The sequence below is a fragment of the Fringilla coelebs genome (assembly GCF_963513975.1).
Source record: "Fringilla coelebs genome assembly, chromosome: 4".
NCBI classification, from domain to species: domain Eukaryota; kingdom Metazoa; phylum Chordata; class Aves; order Passeriformes; family Fringillidae; genus Fringilla; species Fringilla coelebs.
The window spans coordinates 26,272,815-26,288,661 of NC_140032.1; the positions used below are offsets into that span (position 1 = coordinate 26,272,815).

The 15,847-nt window shown below is 49.8% G+C and overlaps 2 protein-coding genes across 2 annotated transcripts; both read left to right on the top strand.

Moving 5' to 3' along the window:
• The first annotated feature begins 9,595 nt into the window (after positions 1–9,595).
• Positions 9,596–12,192, top strand: SLC10A4 (solute carrier family 10 member 4). The gene is made up of 3 exons (XM_084204225.1): positions 9,596–9,990; positions 10,412–10,622; positions 11,297–12,192. Exons 1-3 carry the CDS (start codon positions 9,605–9,607, stop codon positions 11,810–11,812), a joined length of 1,113 nt encoding a protein of 370 aa, XP_084060351.1. The 5' UTR covers positions 9,596–9,604; the 3' UTR covers positions 11,813–12,192.
• Positions 12,193–12,422: 230 nt separating this feature from the next.
• ZAR1 (zygote arrest 1) lies at positions 12,423–13,876 on the top strand (the record flags this gene model as incomplete). Its single annotated transcript, XM_084204366.1, has 4 exons — positions 12,423–13,328; positions 13,412–13,504; positions 13,579–13,653; positions 13,733–13,876. Exons 1-4 carry the CDS (start codon positions 12,483–12,485, stop codon positions 13,874–13,876), a joined length of 1,158 nt encoding a protein of 385 aa, XP_084060492.1. The 5' UTR covers positions 12,423–12,482.
• Between the last annotated feature and the right edge of the window lie 1,971 nt (positions 13,877–15,847).

A 15,847-nucleotide genomic window follows, 5' to 3' on the forward strand; every position in this document is an offset into this window, starting at 1 on the left:
AAGACTGTGGAATGTACAAAGGTTTGTACTGAGCTACTCAGAGATTGCATGCATTACACGAGACACACTCCTCCTCTTCTTGCTGTGGCAATTAGCACAGCACTCAAGTAGAGCCAACCCCAAGGGCAGCCCCTTGGAGCAACCCAAATGCAGTGCTGAGCCACCAATTCCCACTGGCATGGCTGTGAAATCCCTGGAGGGGTTAGGAATCTGAGTTGCACCAGGACTGCTTCTGCTTTGGGCAACAGCAGTGACTGCAAACTGATGCTGTTACTACTCTGCAACAGGGAGCACGGGTCAATAGTCTCCTTTTCTGCAGAGCTTGGCTTCTCAGGGCTTCCAGATTTGGGCATTTGATCCAAGAAATCTCCTGGGAAGAGCTCAGCTGTGACATGCCTTTTTGCACAAGCAACAGTGAAATTTGCACTCATATATTAGTGCTTCCTAGGCTGGTTGGCCAATGACTGTTACTGTTTGTTATCCCTCAAAATTAAATTTTTGGTTACTTAAGGTCTTTCTAAAGTCTCCTTCTGAGTTCTCAGATAACATCTTTCATTATCTAATGAAGGCTAAGATCACTGCCAAAAATGTCTTGAATGTCAAAAGGCCTGGGATGCTAATGGTGACTGCCAGCATGCTGCAGGGACAGGGAGCAGCCACGAGCTGTTTCCCTTCCACGTGAAAGGAAAATATGCTTGGACACCTTTCCTTTGCTACTGAATCAAAGGGTTTAAAGAAGCTCTTACCATGAATTGCTGCTTGCTGGAGGAACCCAGCAGTCATCCTCCCTGTACAGTCTCTGTGGGAGCAGGATTCTTGTGTCTGTAGAGACTGGAGGTGATTGCTCACTGTTTATGGCAGGTCCTAAGGAGGGTCTCAGCAATACCACTCAAACACTTCAAGAAGCTACAAGTGAAAATTGATTCCGTAGATGTTTGGCAGTGGTAGAGAAACAGAATTGTTTTGTCCTGAGGGATCACACTGTACATGCTGCCTCCTCAGGAGTATGGCACCTATTGGAGCTTAGTGCACTTGTCGCCAGTGTGCAGCTTTGCCACTATTTCCAGCATGATTTTATGCAAATTAATCACTCCCATGTATAACTTCTCCCTCTGTACATAACCATGATAATGTAATGACCCTGCATCTTTGCACTTGATAATAAACCCTCTGGGGACAGGGAAGGTCCCTTCACTAGCTGGCTTTGCATTACCACCTTGCATTTGGGACCTGGATTTGTATAGATTTCTTGGTGTTAGCTTGAAGCAACCTGTTCTGCAAGGATGAGTTTCTGTATTTCCATGGGAAGTGGTGACTCTGTCATCTGCCCATCCCCAGCTTCTATCCTGCACAGGGCTCCCTTGCCTGGAGGGATTTGGGCCAGGTTTGCATAGGTGGACTTTCCCTTGTGGGCCTGGGGTTACTGCCCGGTACCACTCATAGCTGGGTGGAAACACTGAGCACTGACACCTTACAGATGTCTGTGGGCAGCTACTCCTTTGGTTCCAGTCAGCTTTGATTTTAGCAACAACAATCTCCTACTGAAACTTCCTCAGCATTTAGATTAACCATGCACATATGGGTAAACTATATGTTTCAAATATTTTATTTAGAAATTATATGCTTCAAACAGTGTATACGAAATAAATTTTATATGTTTATTTATATTATTTCAGTAAATTATATATTTTAATATCTTAAAATTAATTTAATAATATCACTAATATTTTGCTTTCTTATAATGGACTGAGCAGAGGAAAGGAGCTCTTATGGTGGCCCTTTTGTGTATGTTTATTCCAATCTTTTGTCTTTCTTTAATTCTTTCACCCTGAAAGAAGGGGCTGACCGCTTTTTATTCCTTCTGCTGACTATCCAATCTGAAACAGCTCTGTCCGAGGCTCATTCTCTGGCAGGCAGGATGCAAGATGCTGCCAGCTTAATAAAATTTGCAAGCAGTTCAGAACACAGACTTCATTTCTGGGCTGTGAACCACACCTGACGTCTCCAGCTTGGGCAGATGCCTGCGATCCCAAAGGTGCTGCCAGCAGCTCCAGGCACAGTTACGCCCCAGAGAGACGCAAGGTTTTATTGGTACCGGCAGGTGCCACCGCGGAGGATAAAGGGCATTAAAGGGCACATTAAAGGGCACAAGGTACCAAGCAACCGGGTAAGCAGGGCCAGGAGGAGCCTGTGCCACCCCAAAGCGAAGTCAGCAGCTGCAGCTCACGCTGCCACAGAGATGCTCACCTGATCTTTCCTGGGAGATCGCTGCTGCCTGCCCGGACTATCTGGCCTTCAGCTCCACGGCTTTTATTTGCCCCATCAGTATCTAATCTGAATCTCTCTTACAGCAGCTTAAACCCATTGTGTTTCTAAGGAGTTGTGAGCTTATAAAAAGAGATTACTCTCAGCTACTGGTAGAATGGACAGCCCAGGCAGAAACAAATATTCCCATGGCTTCACACCCAGCATTTCTGCTTAGGCACTGCAGAAAGGAAATAAAAGATCTTGTTGATCAAGACATTCATGCTTTTATCTCTCTGGAAAATCAACAAATATACAAAGCCCAGAGTACCTCTGCCTCAGCTGCAGTGACATACAGGCTCTACTGACACTGTGATTGATTCAAAAATATTCTGCTTCATCAAGGTTTTAAAATTGCACATAACACCGTGTCAAGGCTATTTTCATAGGCTTAATATACAACATTAGCTAAGACAAGTATTAAGAGATATCTATTACGTTGTAGATTTATTTCTTCCCATTTCCCTGACATTTTTTTCTAGACAGCTCAAGAGTTAATTTAGGTAATGGTGCACCTATTTTGAAGGGCTTCCTTATTTGCTGATCAGCATTACTGATACTCATTTTTAATATCTGGTAAAAATCTGGCAGCAGGACAAGAAGCATTTTTATTCTATGGTTATGCTAGCACAAAACAGCTTTAGTCCACATCCAGGCACCTTCGATTGCATGATAGAAATGGCTGGTAACTGAGTGCAAAGATATTTTTTGTGTGTAACCTGAGTTACAGAATATTGATGCTATTAACTCTTACCATTCCCACGGGGCTCACCATTAAAATTCCTTTTAATATGGAGAAAGCTTTGGCAGGTGAGTGATGTAATTTTTCTTTTGGGTGTCTTTCTTCAATTAAATGAATACTCTGTGAAGCAACTGCTGCTGTGGATGGTATTAAATGTATTTATTTATACATTTTTTGACACCTAAATTATCTTTGGGACAATATCTTGGTGTCATTTACTCTGATCTGGTTTTTGCAAATTATAGGTTGTATAGGCACAGAACCACATCTGTGTGATCTACTTCCACATTACCTCTCTTGATTTATGCCCCTAAACCCAGGTTCATAGATAGAAAATTAAAAGGGGGCTGGGACCCTCAGCAGGTGATGGATGCCAAGTAAACCCAGCTGGACCTGAAGCTGCAACTGCACGTCCATCCTGAAGCCCCACCATTTACCAGGCTGTGCATCCCATCATCACTGTGCTCTCTGACCTGTCCTCCACAGCCATCAGGGTCCCCCACACCACAGTGTGGTTCCCCAGTCTCCCACAGCATCAGTGGAGGTGCTGAGCAGGCTGTTTGTGACGCTCTTGGGGAGGTCAATCAGAGCTCTGACATGCAAGACATGCCTGTTTCTAAAGTCCTATGAACACCTGCCTGTGAGAACCTGTGCCTGCAGTGCAAAATAGCACTGAATTTTAAATCTGAATCCAGTGCTTTCTGAGTCATCCTCATCTCACCTCCTTGTCCCTATCTGATGGGGCAGAATGATAATTTTGGCTCTTCTGGACCAACGCATGCATTAGTCATCAGGTCATTTATTATGACTTTTCATTTTAATTCTGATAATACTCCAACTCCAGAAAAAGATCAAATGACAACAAAACAGAATAGTGAATGAGGCAGAATCCTTTCTTATCTGAATCTGGGTAAAGGTACCTCACACAAAGGCATTTACTTGCTTAAAGAAAAACTTGCTGCTAGTAATTATTTTACAGTTGTAGGGATACAACTGCCTAAACAACTCACTGTCAGCAGTCACTTTACAAAATTATCCTTCAATGATTCCCTGATTTCATCTCTTTTCATGGACCAGAAGACCTTTTCTAATGGGATGGCTGGCAAAAGGCCTCTTCATTTAGAAGGCAGATCACGCAGCCTTATACACTTAGTTCGAATTATGAAGTACTGGAACATTGCGACCTGAGGCATCCTGCATCACTTGTTGATTAATGGTTTCAGACATCTTAAAAATAAACGTGGGGGAACACCAAGTGCAACAGAAGGATTTTAATAATTTCTGCCCTTTATTGCTAACCCAGAGCTTCAGTGAAAGGCTCTGTTCCCTTATGGTCAGAGACTGAACTTATAGAGGGGACATAAAGGAGACTGCCCAGCCAGGTAGCACGGCTTATGCTTGTTTCCCTTCCACACCACTTCAATTTAATAAAATCTCAGAGGCTCTAAGTTGCTCGGTAGAGGGCACTGCTCCCAAGGCAGGCATAAATACAGAGCAGGACTGGACTGAAAGAGGCATCATTAGGAAGAAGAGCCCATAAGAAAAGGGGGACAGCACTCCCATGAACAGAGAAATGACAAAGCAGAGAAGAGGAGAGGCAGATGCAGTGCAGCAGAGGAGGGTGCCTGGAAGCCTTTGCCACCTCAGCCAGGAGAAGGCAAGGATGATTCGATGGGATCTCACGTTTAAGAGGAGACAACAGGGCACAGCAATGACTGCTGCTGAAGAGGAGAGGAAGGGACATTTATCTAATTTTCTGCGCCCTGAAATTCAGACCCTGGGACTGGTTGAGGATGCTGGCCATGGAAGAAAATATACTGATTATTGTGGAGGTTTACCAAGCAGGATTGAGCAGCAACACCTTGCCAAGGACAGGACAGAGGAGATTTGAGGATAAACAAGCTCAGGACGAGACGTAACAGTGCTGCAATGGGGCCAGGTGTCATCTTGAACAGTAGCAGAAAAGCCTGGAAGGCAGGAAAGGCACATCTACCCTAGTGCTTCTGCACTACAGACATCTGTAGGAGCAATGAACTAGCAGGAAACCCACGACTTGTGTTTTCTCCACCCGCATGGTACAACTGCACTCTGCCTCTGTGTGACCACAAGCAGCTTGGGGCAGGAGCAACGTTGATCAGGCAGCATATCCACACCAATGCAGTTTCTGCCTGTGTCTGGCTGGGGAGGTTTCTTGGGAAAAAGTTGATTGCACAGATCTCAGTGTTTCATCTTATTTACAAAATGTATTTTCTCACCTGTTTAGAGACCAGACAACATAACAAAAACATCCCAAACAACATAAATTTTTTAAAAATTATAAAGTCACTTGTCTGCTAAGATCTGACAGTTCCTGGCTCTGTGAGGGTGGGCTATGGGTGCGAGTGACAAAAGGTGCCAAGTCCCCTGTGTGCTGCCACTCTTGAGAGACAGAGTGGGAGACAGGTCCTAGTTCATCAAAGGACCAGGTGATAGCACAAAGATAACCATGGAAGAACAAGCAAAAGCACCAATATCTCTGCACAATTAGGCTCCAGTTCCTAATTTTCTTAAGCCACAGAAATAAGTGCTCTGAATCTACATTATAAATAAAGATCAAGCTTATGCATTTCATGGAGTTTACCAGAAAATTACCCTAACCTGCATATAGGGGATCACAGAATACACGATAAAGAAATATTTTAATTCAAGGCAACAGCAAAGACTTTTTCCCATGGTTATTTCCCAAGATTATTGCCCTATTTAATTTTATTTCTATCCATAGCCTAGGTGCATAGCAAGTAAGGTAGAAATGAAGGGATTGTACATCCCCTGGAAATCAGAAACTACTCCTGCTAGGTCTCACCTGAACATCACTTTCACAGCAGCATTTTGTCCCAGCATCTTTAGTAGCACACTGCCTTAAGGTGCTGACTGAAAGCTTTCCATCCTCCAGGACTATCCTTCAGAGGCCTCTCTTCCTCTGCAAACACCCAGCACAGCTCCACAAATCAGCTGGCATGGACTGCGGAGAGGCAGAGCGTGACTTATGGGAGGGTGACGCCACTTCCCACAGACCCAGGCACAGCAGGCAGGAGCCAAGGCGGGAGGAGCGGGGAGCTGAAATGGATATCAAGCTGAAAATGCAAAGAGCAGGAAAAGAGGGGGTGACCACTCCTTGCTTTCTTACTCAGCCCCACTGGCTGCTTTTATGGAGTGCTCATAACTATAGCATGCACACACCTTAATTGCAACATGTTTGGGACTTAAGCTTTCAAGTTCAAGATCCTGATTTATCCTTAACTCACTTGGGCTTTGCAAACCAACCCTTGCTGCTCGAGGCTCCAGAGCCTGCAGAGCGACAGGCACACACCAAACCTCCTCTTGCTGCCTCAAATTCAGCTCAGTGGATAATACCCACAGTGACTTCCCTTGGGGGTCACCAAGAGGAAGCATAAACACAATTATTGTAATTTTGCAGTAGTCCTGGGCTATGCAAGATGCTTTTAATCTCTGTCAGGAGAAGCAAGTGATTGAAACATCATACTGTGTGCTGAAGCAGTCACTGAGTAAACAGCAAGGTTGCTTTGTTCATTCCTTACAGTACTATCAGAATTCCTTAGAAATTTATCCTCTATTTTTCACCTTTGATTCTATGAATAAAGGGAAGGCACACAAATCCTGTTACAAAGGAGCAAACAAAATTCCTTGGTTTTGAGAGACTTCTCCCTCTCCAGACTGGCTCATAGCACAAGTGCTCTTCTGTGGAAATCAACCCTCTTTTAAGATTATAGTAAGGCAATATTTTAATAAAAGTTACAAAATACAACAAGTTCATATTTCAGTGGTTGTTGCCCTCCGTCTTCTTTGTTCTTGCTAACTCTAATCCTTTTACCCATTTTTCAACAGCAGGACTAACAAGGAATAATTGAGAATGATGTATGATCAAGTTTACTTGCCAAGTCTTTTTATATCAAATATTCAATTTGTGGCTTCCAGTAATAGCCAGGAAGGCAGTATTCTTTCTCCTGCCCTCCACAAAAGAAAGCAGAAAGGAATTATCCATGGAATTAGATACATTGAGGTGTTCACTATGTGTGAGCTGGCTGCCTCACAGCCAGATGCTGCAAAACTACTCAGCATCACTCCAGACTCCAGACTGTGCTTTCATTATGACATATCAGAAAAGCCTGCAGCAAGTTAGAGACAACAACCATGCTCAGCAGTAGGTACAATGTTTTTTTTCATTCTAAATGCTCCATGTGAAAATATTCCAGGTGCCCACTAGGAGTGGAGGTACTTTGTGGATGGACAATTTATAAAACTTATTGGCTGGGTTCAGACTTGGCTTTCCCTGAAGGCAGCTTCACTGCTCATGTTTAAACCAAGAGTTTAACTTTCATCTTAGCTGATAAATTATAACAAAAATCTCAAGAGGTCTGGATCGGTTGCAATGCATTCATGACATTTTCCCACTATAGTTCAGTGTGCCTTGAAACTGAATTTTATGCTGACTGGGTGGGCTCTGAAAGAGCTTGCATCTGCTTCCAGGGATACTGGACTCCTCCTGTAACTGCCTGCACCATAGATGCCACACATTATGATATAAAAATATCTTCTTGTAGCCAGCCCTGCTGCAGTGGGGAGTTTGGGGAGTGGCAGTCAGAGATAAAGCAGGAGGGTTGGCTGTGCCCTTCCCACCTGCTCAATAAGCAGCCCCCTTGTGCTCACACAGTGGATCCATCCTGGGTCTGCCCACAGTGATCCCTGGTCAGCCCCACCACAGGGAACCACCCAGGCATTTCTTACAAACCAGGGAGGGTATGATAAGTGAATGACCTGCATGTTGCAAAGCAAAGAATTGGCTACATGACAGATGGAATAAGACATAACAGTGTCAAGACTTTATGAACCACTGCAAGCACTTTTCTGTGTATGCAAACCAGAAAATTAAATCCAGAGGATGCTGTTGGCTCAAAAAGCCAACCAGATCCTGAGCTCCCCTCCTCTAGAGGCCAAAAATATGAATGAACTAAAGCAATCCGGATCCTATTTGGTTGTTCAGCTCTGACTCATCTTCCCTGAGCTCTCATCTGAGCTCTTAGGCTAATGACAAGGAAACAAACACAGGCAGAACAGTACTGAACTTCGCATCATTATGGCAAAGTTGCTTTTCCAGGATTTTGTCACCACGTACTACTTGCACTTCTTGCATCACCTGTGCCCCAAGAAACAACCAAAGGTTTAATAAGCAAACCGTCCAGCTTTCTTTGAAGCCACCAATAATTTCTACTCGAGTCCCAGGACAACCTAAAATTTTACCCAAGCTTGCTGTTTGATGGAGTTTAAGGCAAGCAGCCAGTCAGGGCAGCTCCCACAGGCTGTCTCCTTACATCCGGTGTGCTCTCCTTCAGCTGTGACCCAAAATGCTCCATGCAGAAATAGAGCCACACACGAAGTGCAGAAGCCAAGGGGGAGCCCCTGGGGATGCTCTGTCCTGAATCAGCTACCCTTACCCGAGGAGTGGTAATGTGAAGTGGTGGCTGTGACCCCTCTGAACCCTGCGGGTAAATGAGGGAAAGAGTTTCATTCCTAAGATAAGGCCAATAGCAGTGCCAAGAGTGAGAGTCACGATGTATCTCCTGCCCTGGGAAGCTGCCCTCCTCTCTCAGGAGCTCCTGCCCTTGTGAGTCTATTTGGGCATTCTATACAGCACTTTACTTCTGAAGGAACATAGTGACACACAATTATTAAATGAAAAGCAAATGTTGTAAGCACAATTTTATGACTGAAAACAGTTTAATCGCCATTGGATGTGATTTTTGGGTGACGGACTATATGTCTTACCCTGGTTTGAATATTTATGTGCCTGTGAGTTTGCCTGCTTCCTTCACGTGTACTCACTACCCTGTAAAAGGTATCACCTCTCCTGACAAGTTTCTGGGTCCCCACCAGCAGAAAGTGGTGCCTTCTCCACCTCATAAAAGGGCTTTCAATCCTTCCTCACACATTCCAAAACCTTCATATCAATAGCAACTTGCCTGGAAGGGGAACAAGCTTGGCAATCCCTCAGCAGGGGGGGTCGAGTGCTGCCCACCCACATCGCGTGACATTGCGACGCTAATTGACCTTTTTGAAATGCCGACGCCAAAGTAAATCCTGTGATACCTCAGGTCCTCCGCTGGAAGAGTCGGGCCCTGCTGGCTCCAGAAGAGGCTGCCGAGGGTCGCACCGGAGACGCGGATGCGGCCGCGAACCCGCCACCGCCTGCGCTTCCCTCCGCCGAGCCCGGGCGGCGCTGGCGGCCGGCGATGACCGCCGTCGAGGCGGCAGCGAGACACCGCCCACGCCGGGGGTGGCCCCGCGTGGGTCTGGGGACGCGCGGGCGGCGCCCGCAGCAGACAGGCAGCCGGGGACCGCGGCCGCTGCGCATCAGCAGCGCCCGGAGATTGGAGCGGAGCCGGGGAGGGATGCGGGCACCGCCGCCCGCCGGGGCGAGACCTCCCCGCGTCCCGCACTGAGTGCCGGCACTCTCCTCCGGGGCTTGGCGGGGAGCCGGCGGCTCCCGGGGCCGCGCAGCCCATGGCCAGTTCCGCGCAGCCCCCGGCGGCGGCGGGGGGCGGCGGCCCCGACGGCGGGTCCCTGGCGGGGGGCGGCGAGACCTTCGGGGACCGCTCTCTCAGCCAGGGCCTGAGCGTGCTGGTGGGGCTGGGGCTCTGCGTGACCATGCTGGGGTTGGGCTGCGCCGTGGAGTTGGGGCAGCTGGGGCAGCAGCTCCGGCGGCCCGTAGGGCTGCTGCTGGCGCTGCTGGGACAATTCGTGGCCATGCCACTGCTGGCCTTCCTCCTCGCCCTCATCTTCGCTCTGGACGAGGTGGCGGCCGTGGCTGTACTGCTGTGCGGCTGCTGCCCCGGGGGCAACCTCTCCAACCTCATGTCGGTGCTCGTCGACGGGGATATGAATCTGAGGTAGGTGCTCCGCTGCCCCTCGCCCTCAGCCGGCCGGGGGGCTACGGCGGACCCGGGAGGCGGGGAGGGTTCGCTGGGCATCTGCCGCCGGTGGAGCCGGGACGGACGGACGGACGGGTGGGCACGGCGCGCTGGGAATCGCCCGCACTGCTCTCCGTCCTCTCCCGTGGAGCATCTCACAAGAGCCCCGACACACGCCTCCTGCCTCCTTCCCTAGAAAAGCCTGCGTGCCCGCGCCCTGGCTAGAGCAGGGAAGGGGGTGGAGGATGGACAGGGGAGAGAGGAGAGCGAGCGGGCTCTTGCCGTGGGAAGTGCCCAGCGGGCTGCGGAACCCGCTTCCAGCGGGGGGTTGGAGCTTCCCAGGGTTACCCCCCGGCCGGGCGCGCGGTGATGGAGCATTTCTTTGGTTTCCCCGGCGCAGCATTATCATGACGGCCTCCTCCACGCTGCTGGCCCTCTTCCTGATGCCCCTCTGTCTCTGGATCTACAGCCGCCACTGGATCAACACGGCCGTGGTGCAGCTGCTGCCCCTGGGGGCGGTGAGCCTGACGCTGGGCAGCACCCTGCTGCCCATCGGCCTGGGAGTGCTCATCCGCTACCGGCACCCCCGCGCCGCCGACCTCCTGGTCAAGGTAGGCACAGCGCCCGGAGGGAAGGAGGGCGGCCACGCCGCGGGGAATGAGCGGGGGCGGCACCGGGGACGGGGAGCCGATGGCAGTAAGCACTGTGGTCTCTCCAAACCGGTGTTAGTGTCACATAAGCATATTCAACTACTTAGGCAGAATACAAAGACTTACAGTCTTGAAATAAAACGGTGGAACAGAGAAAGCGAGAGAAAGGGCGGGTTACCCCCCGTCGCAGGACACAGGAGGCAGGGCAGTGTGGTGCTCTACCCTCTATCCCGGCAAGCATCCTGGACCCCGCAGCAGAGGCATTCCATGACATCCTACTTTCTCCCCACTCTTGCTGCACCCACGTCAGGAAAAACCAACCTGCAGGCACAGCCACACTTCCTTAAAATGTGCAACTAAATTAGCTTAATTGAGAAAGGAAGAATGAGGCACAAGTCCTGACTCTTGTTTCCAGCGAGTCATCCCAAAGCAAAATGATGGAGGATGACCTCATCCTGTTCCTTTCCTGGGATATGATCAAACACTACCAAAATTCCAGGCCAGGAGCAAACCTGGGATGGGCAGTGCAACCATGTTTTGCCATTTAGATTCTTTAGCAAGCCTCTACTTGCTATGCTTATCCTTTCAAAATAATAGCCCTCATATTGTTTATCAATGTCTTTATCTGTTGCCAGATTTCCCTGTGGTCCCTCTTGGTGACTCTGGTGGTCCTGTTCATCCTGACTGGGACCATGCTGGGCCCAGATCTGTTGGCACAGATTCCTGCATCTGTCTACGCCATTGCAGTGCTGATGCCTCTGGCAGGGTACGCCCTGGGATACGGCTTAGCCACGGTCTTTAAAATGCCACCACACTGCAGGAGAACAGTATCTTTGGAAACAGGGTGCCAAAACGTCCAGCTCTGCACTGCCATCCTAAAACTCACCTTCTCCCCGGAGCTCATAGGGAGCATGTACATGTTTCCCTTGCTGTATGCGCTTTTTCAGTCAGCAGAAGCGGGACTGTTTGTGCTGGCATACAAGATGTATGGAAAAGACAGCTACAAGCAAGATGCACTTGGTGAAGAGGAAGACACAGATATTTCCTACAAGAAGCTGAAGGAAGAGGAGGTAGCTGATACTTCATATGGCACAGTGACCACAGAGGAGCACAACTCCATTCAGATGGAGCCGACTCAGACGGCACTTTAGGCAGGACAAAGAGGTAATTTTCAGAGATGTGAATGTGTCTTGTGCTTGTAACCAGGCTGAGGTTGTGCTCACTGCTGTGCAAGTGGAGCTGCCCGGCCTCTATCGTTTCTCCAGCTACTCCCATTGTACAAGGTGATATGTGTTTATTACCATGACAGTTCTACTCCCTCAAAAGTAAACATAAAAAAATGAAAAAAAAAAAAGGAAAAAGCATCACTGCAACACAAACCAGTAACTGTAAAACTTCACTCAAGGAGGCTGCTGCCTGGCCGAGTGCAGCAGGAATGGGTAGAAAGAAGAAATAGTGTTCTACAGAGTCAACACCAACTCAATGTCAGTTCAGATGACAGGAAAAAACACGTCGCATGTGTATCTCTGTGCCTCCCACCTGCTGTAGAAGCATTGTTCTCATTGTTATCACCACAAATACATGGCGAAGCCGAACCAAACCCGTGTTCTCCACTGTTTACTCCCTCGGAAGCAATTAGTAGCCGTGCTACCTGGTCCAGCTGGGGAGCTGTGAGGGGGGTGGGGGATGGCCCAAGGCCGCGCACCAGGTGGGGATGGTAAGGGGCCGCAAGGCCGGCGCCCGTCCGGGGGCGAGGGAAGCCCGGCCCCGCCCCGGGGGTATTTAAGGCCACTGCTCGGAGGTTGCCCTGGGTCCGGTGCGATGGCTGAGGAAGCGATGGCGAGCTATCTCTACGCCGCTTACCACCCCTACTCCTACCGCTACCCACCGGGCAAGGGGGGGGCGGGCGGCTGGCGGCCGCGGGGCAGCGGCGGCGGCAGCTACTTCCCGGGTTATGGGGAGGCAGCCGCCGAGTACTTCGACGACTACCAGCGGGCGCAGCTGAAGGCCATCCTGTCCCAGGTCAACCCCAACCTGACGCCGCGGCTCCGCAAGGCCAACACTAAGGAGGTGGGGGTCCAGGTGAACCCGCGGCAGGACGCCTCGGTGCAATGCTCGCTCGGGCCCCGCACGCTGCTGCGCCGCCGCCCCGGCCCCGCCGCGCCGCGGCCCCGTGAGGCGGAGCGAGAGCAGGAGCTGGGCAGCCCCGCCACCACCAACACCCGCGCCGTGCGCTTCCCCCGCACCATCGCCGTCTACTCGCCCGTGGCGTCCCGCAGACTCACCGCTTTGCTGGAAGAGCCGAGCCCGGAGCCAGAGCAGCGGCCGCAGGAGCAGGACAAAGAGGCGGCCGTCGAGGAGGAGCCGGCCGCGCTGCGGGAGCAGCGGGCGGCGGAGGCGGCTGCCGTGAGGGCGAGCTGGGAGAAGCCCCCGGAGACTGGCGCTGAGCCGCTGGAGCAGCGCTCGGCCGCTCCTCCGGAGCCGGCGACGGAGGCAAGCCAGGAGCCGGCAGAGCCGTCAGCCCAGGCAGAGGTGGCAGAGCCGTCAGCCCAGGCAGAGGTGGCAGAGCCGTTAGCCCAGGCAGAGCCGTCAGCCCAGCCGGCAGAGCCGCCGGCCTCACCCCAGAAGCAGCAGTCATCGGCGGGCAAGACCCGCCTGCGCTTCCAGGTGAGTGTCTGCCGCGGGGAAGCAGAGCGGGGCCTGCTGGCCCGGGAGGTGCCCGCACCGTCGAATAACATTGTCCCCGGCAGTTCCTGGAGCAGAAGTACGGGTACTACCACTGCAAGGCCTGCAATATCCGCTGGGAGAGCGCTTACGTCTGGTGCGTCCAGGGCACCAACAAGGTAGGGCCGGCTCAGATTGCCCCGGCGAGCGCTCCTCACCGCCGCCCCCCTACTGACCCCGGCCTTCCCCACAGGTCTATTTCCGCCAGTTCTGCCGGACCTGCCAGAAGTCCTACAACCCGTACCGCGTGGAGGACATCACCTGCCAGGTAAGGGACCCCCGCCCTGCCCTGAGCCCGGCCTCTCCCGGGCCCGGCTGCCCCCGCCGACCGCCGCCTTCTCCCTCAGAACTGCAAGCAGACGCGGTGCACCTGCCCCGTGAAGATGCGCCACGTGGATCCCAAGAGGCCCCACCGCCAGGACCTCTGTGGGAGATGCAAAGGGAAACGCCTCTCCTGCGATAGCACGTTCAGTTTCAAATACATCATCTGAGTGGGATGGGGTTCTTTGTTTTTGTTTAGGGCTCTTCAAGAAAACTGCAAGCAAGCAGGTTTTTTTTGTTGTTTTTGTTGGTATTGTTGAAGGTACTTGGTGAGATGTAGCTAGGAAAGCACGAAAATAAAAGTATTGCAAAGCATACTCAAATGATCAGGTGGGTTTGTGCCCAGCTCAGAGGGTGCATATTGTAAATTCTGTAACTTGCATAGGCAACAAGCCTAGAGGTGTATTGTAAATCAGTGCTGGTCTTGGAAGCAACTGACTCAGGACTTTGTAGACTCTCAGGTGGAAAGCGTTTCTGTTAACTGCTCCTGTTCTTGACCTAATCAAATGCTTGAAGTTAACATCAAACTGACATCTGCAGTGGGTAGCAGACCATCCTTCATGATGAACAAAACACCAGTAGTATTCACTTATTTTGCACACCTCTATTCACTGTACAAAGTATTCTGCACCTATTTTTCATCACTAGAAAATGATTGAGAAATGCTGTGTAAGTACTGAATCACTTCTACTGGTACACTGGCCTGCATTTAGCTAAGTTGATATTTTTGCTTGTAGGTAAAGGTGAAAGAAAGCTTTTCAGGGATGACTCTCACAAAATGCTGAGAAACAGAGTCACTGATGTTATGGTGAGGTCTCTTACTTGCACAAGGTTATGGAGAGAAGTGACACTTCAGAGGAGCAAGGTGCAATAATACTTTATCTACTTGGCTTCCTTTTCAACCTGCAGGTGAAGTGTAAGAGCTGTGTACTTGGTGGATTATAGTTGAAGAGTTTGATCTAATTTAGATACCTGCCATCAGGATTGACACTCCCACACTCCTCTGGCTTTGGGTTTGCAGCTAGGAATTGTACATGTTGTCTTTGGTAGTAATGGCAGAACCAGCACTGGTTCCTTGCAGATTATGCTCTCTCTGTGGGCTGGTGGTGCTCTCTATACCATGCTTCAGCCAAGTGTTAGAAGTTGGCTCTGTGACCAATGTACAGCATCACCATCTGAGCAGGTTCACAAGCTAGTAAAACCTACACCACTGCCCCAGTCTACCTTTTAGCTATGAAGCTGGAAAAACTCAGATGAAAACCTACTTTTCTGAGAATGCTATCAGCACTGTTAATTTTTAAATTGGGCATAGAGTTACCAAGCTTTTTGTTGAACTCTCAAGATAACTTCTCTTTCAAAAGAGTGATCTTTTTTATATTTGCTATAGCAAACTTATCTATATCTGTACCCAGCTTACTTGAGAGACCATTCTATTAAATGCTAAAGAGAATCAGTCTGAGCCCATGCTGTAGAACAGCTTCAGTGCCAGTTTCAGTAAGTGACAGCTCGTGTGTGGCAGTGTAGTCAAACAATATCCTTTGTATCAACATTTCTTGTTTGAGGGGCAGTGATTGTTATTTCTATATGCTTAACTCATCTTGCTGTAAGTTCCTGCCTCATTTCAATATGCCCCTTGAACCTGCTGCAGTAGGCTTAATGCCTCAGTGTCAATTTACTGCAAAATAATTTTATTTATTCTTACTGCATTCATTATTATAGCAGTGTGAAGCATTCTGGGAAGAAGTAGACCTACTCCCTCATGCTTGTACCTGAAGTGTTTTTCCATGTATCCCAGTAAAAGGAAATACCCCTTACTTTACCAGCTCACTCAGACTCTCACAGCAAATTCCATCCCTGCCCTATTCTATTTGAAAAGCTGCTCTGCAGCTGGGCAGTGTTCTGTTGTAGATGCACATGCCTTGTACTCACCTGTAGTTACTCTGATGAGCAATGGCAAGCCTCCAGCTTGAGGAATGCACCTGGGGCCCTCTGCAGCCACCTGGCCCTACTGCCTCAGTTTGCAGTGGCAGCTGTGATCTGGGATGTCTTTATTTCTGAGCCTGTTCCCCTCCAAGGATGTTCTTCAACGTTTTCCTATTTGTCTTCCCCATTCTCATGGCGGTAGTCTGTTCCTGAAGCAT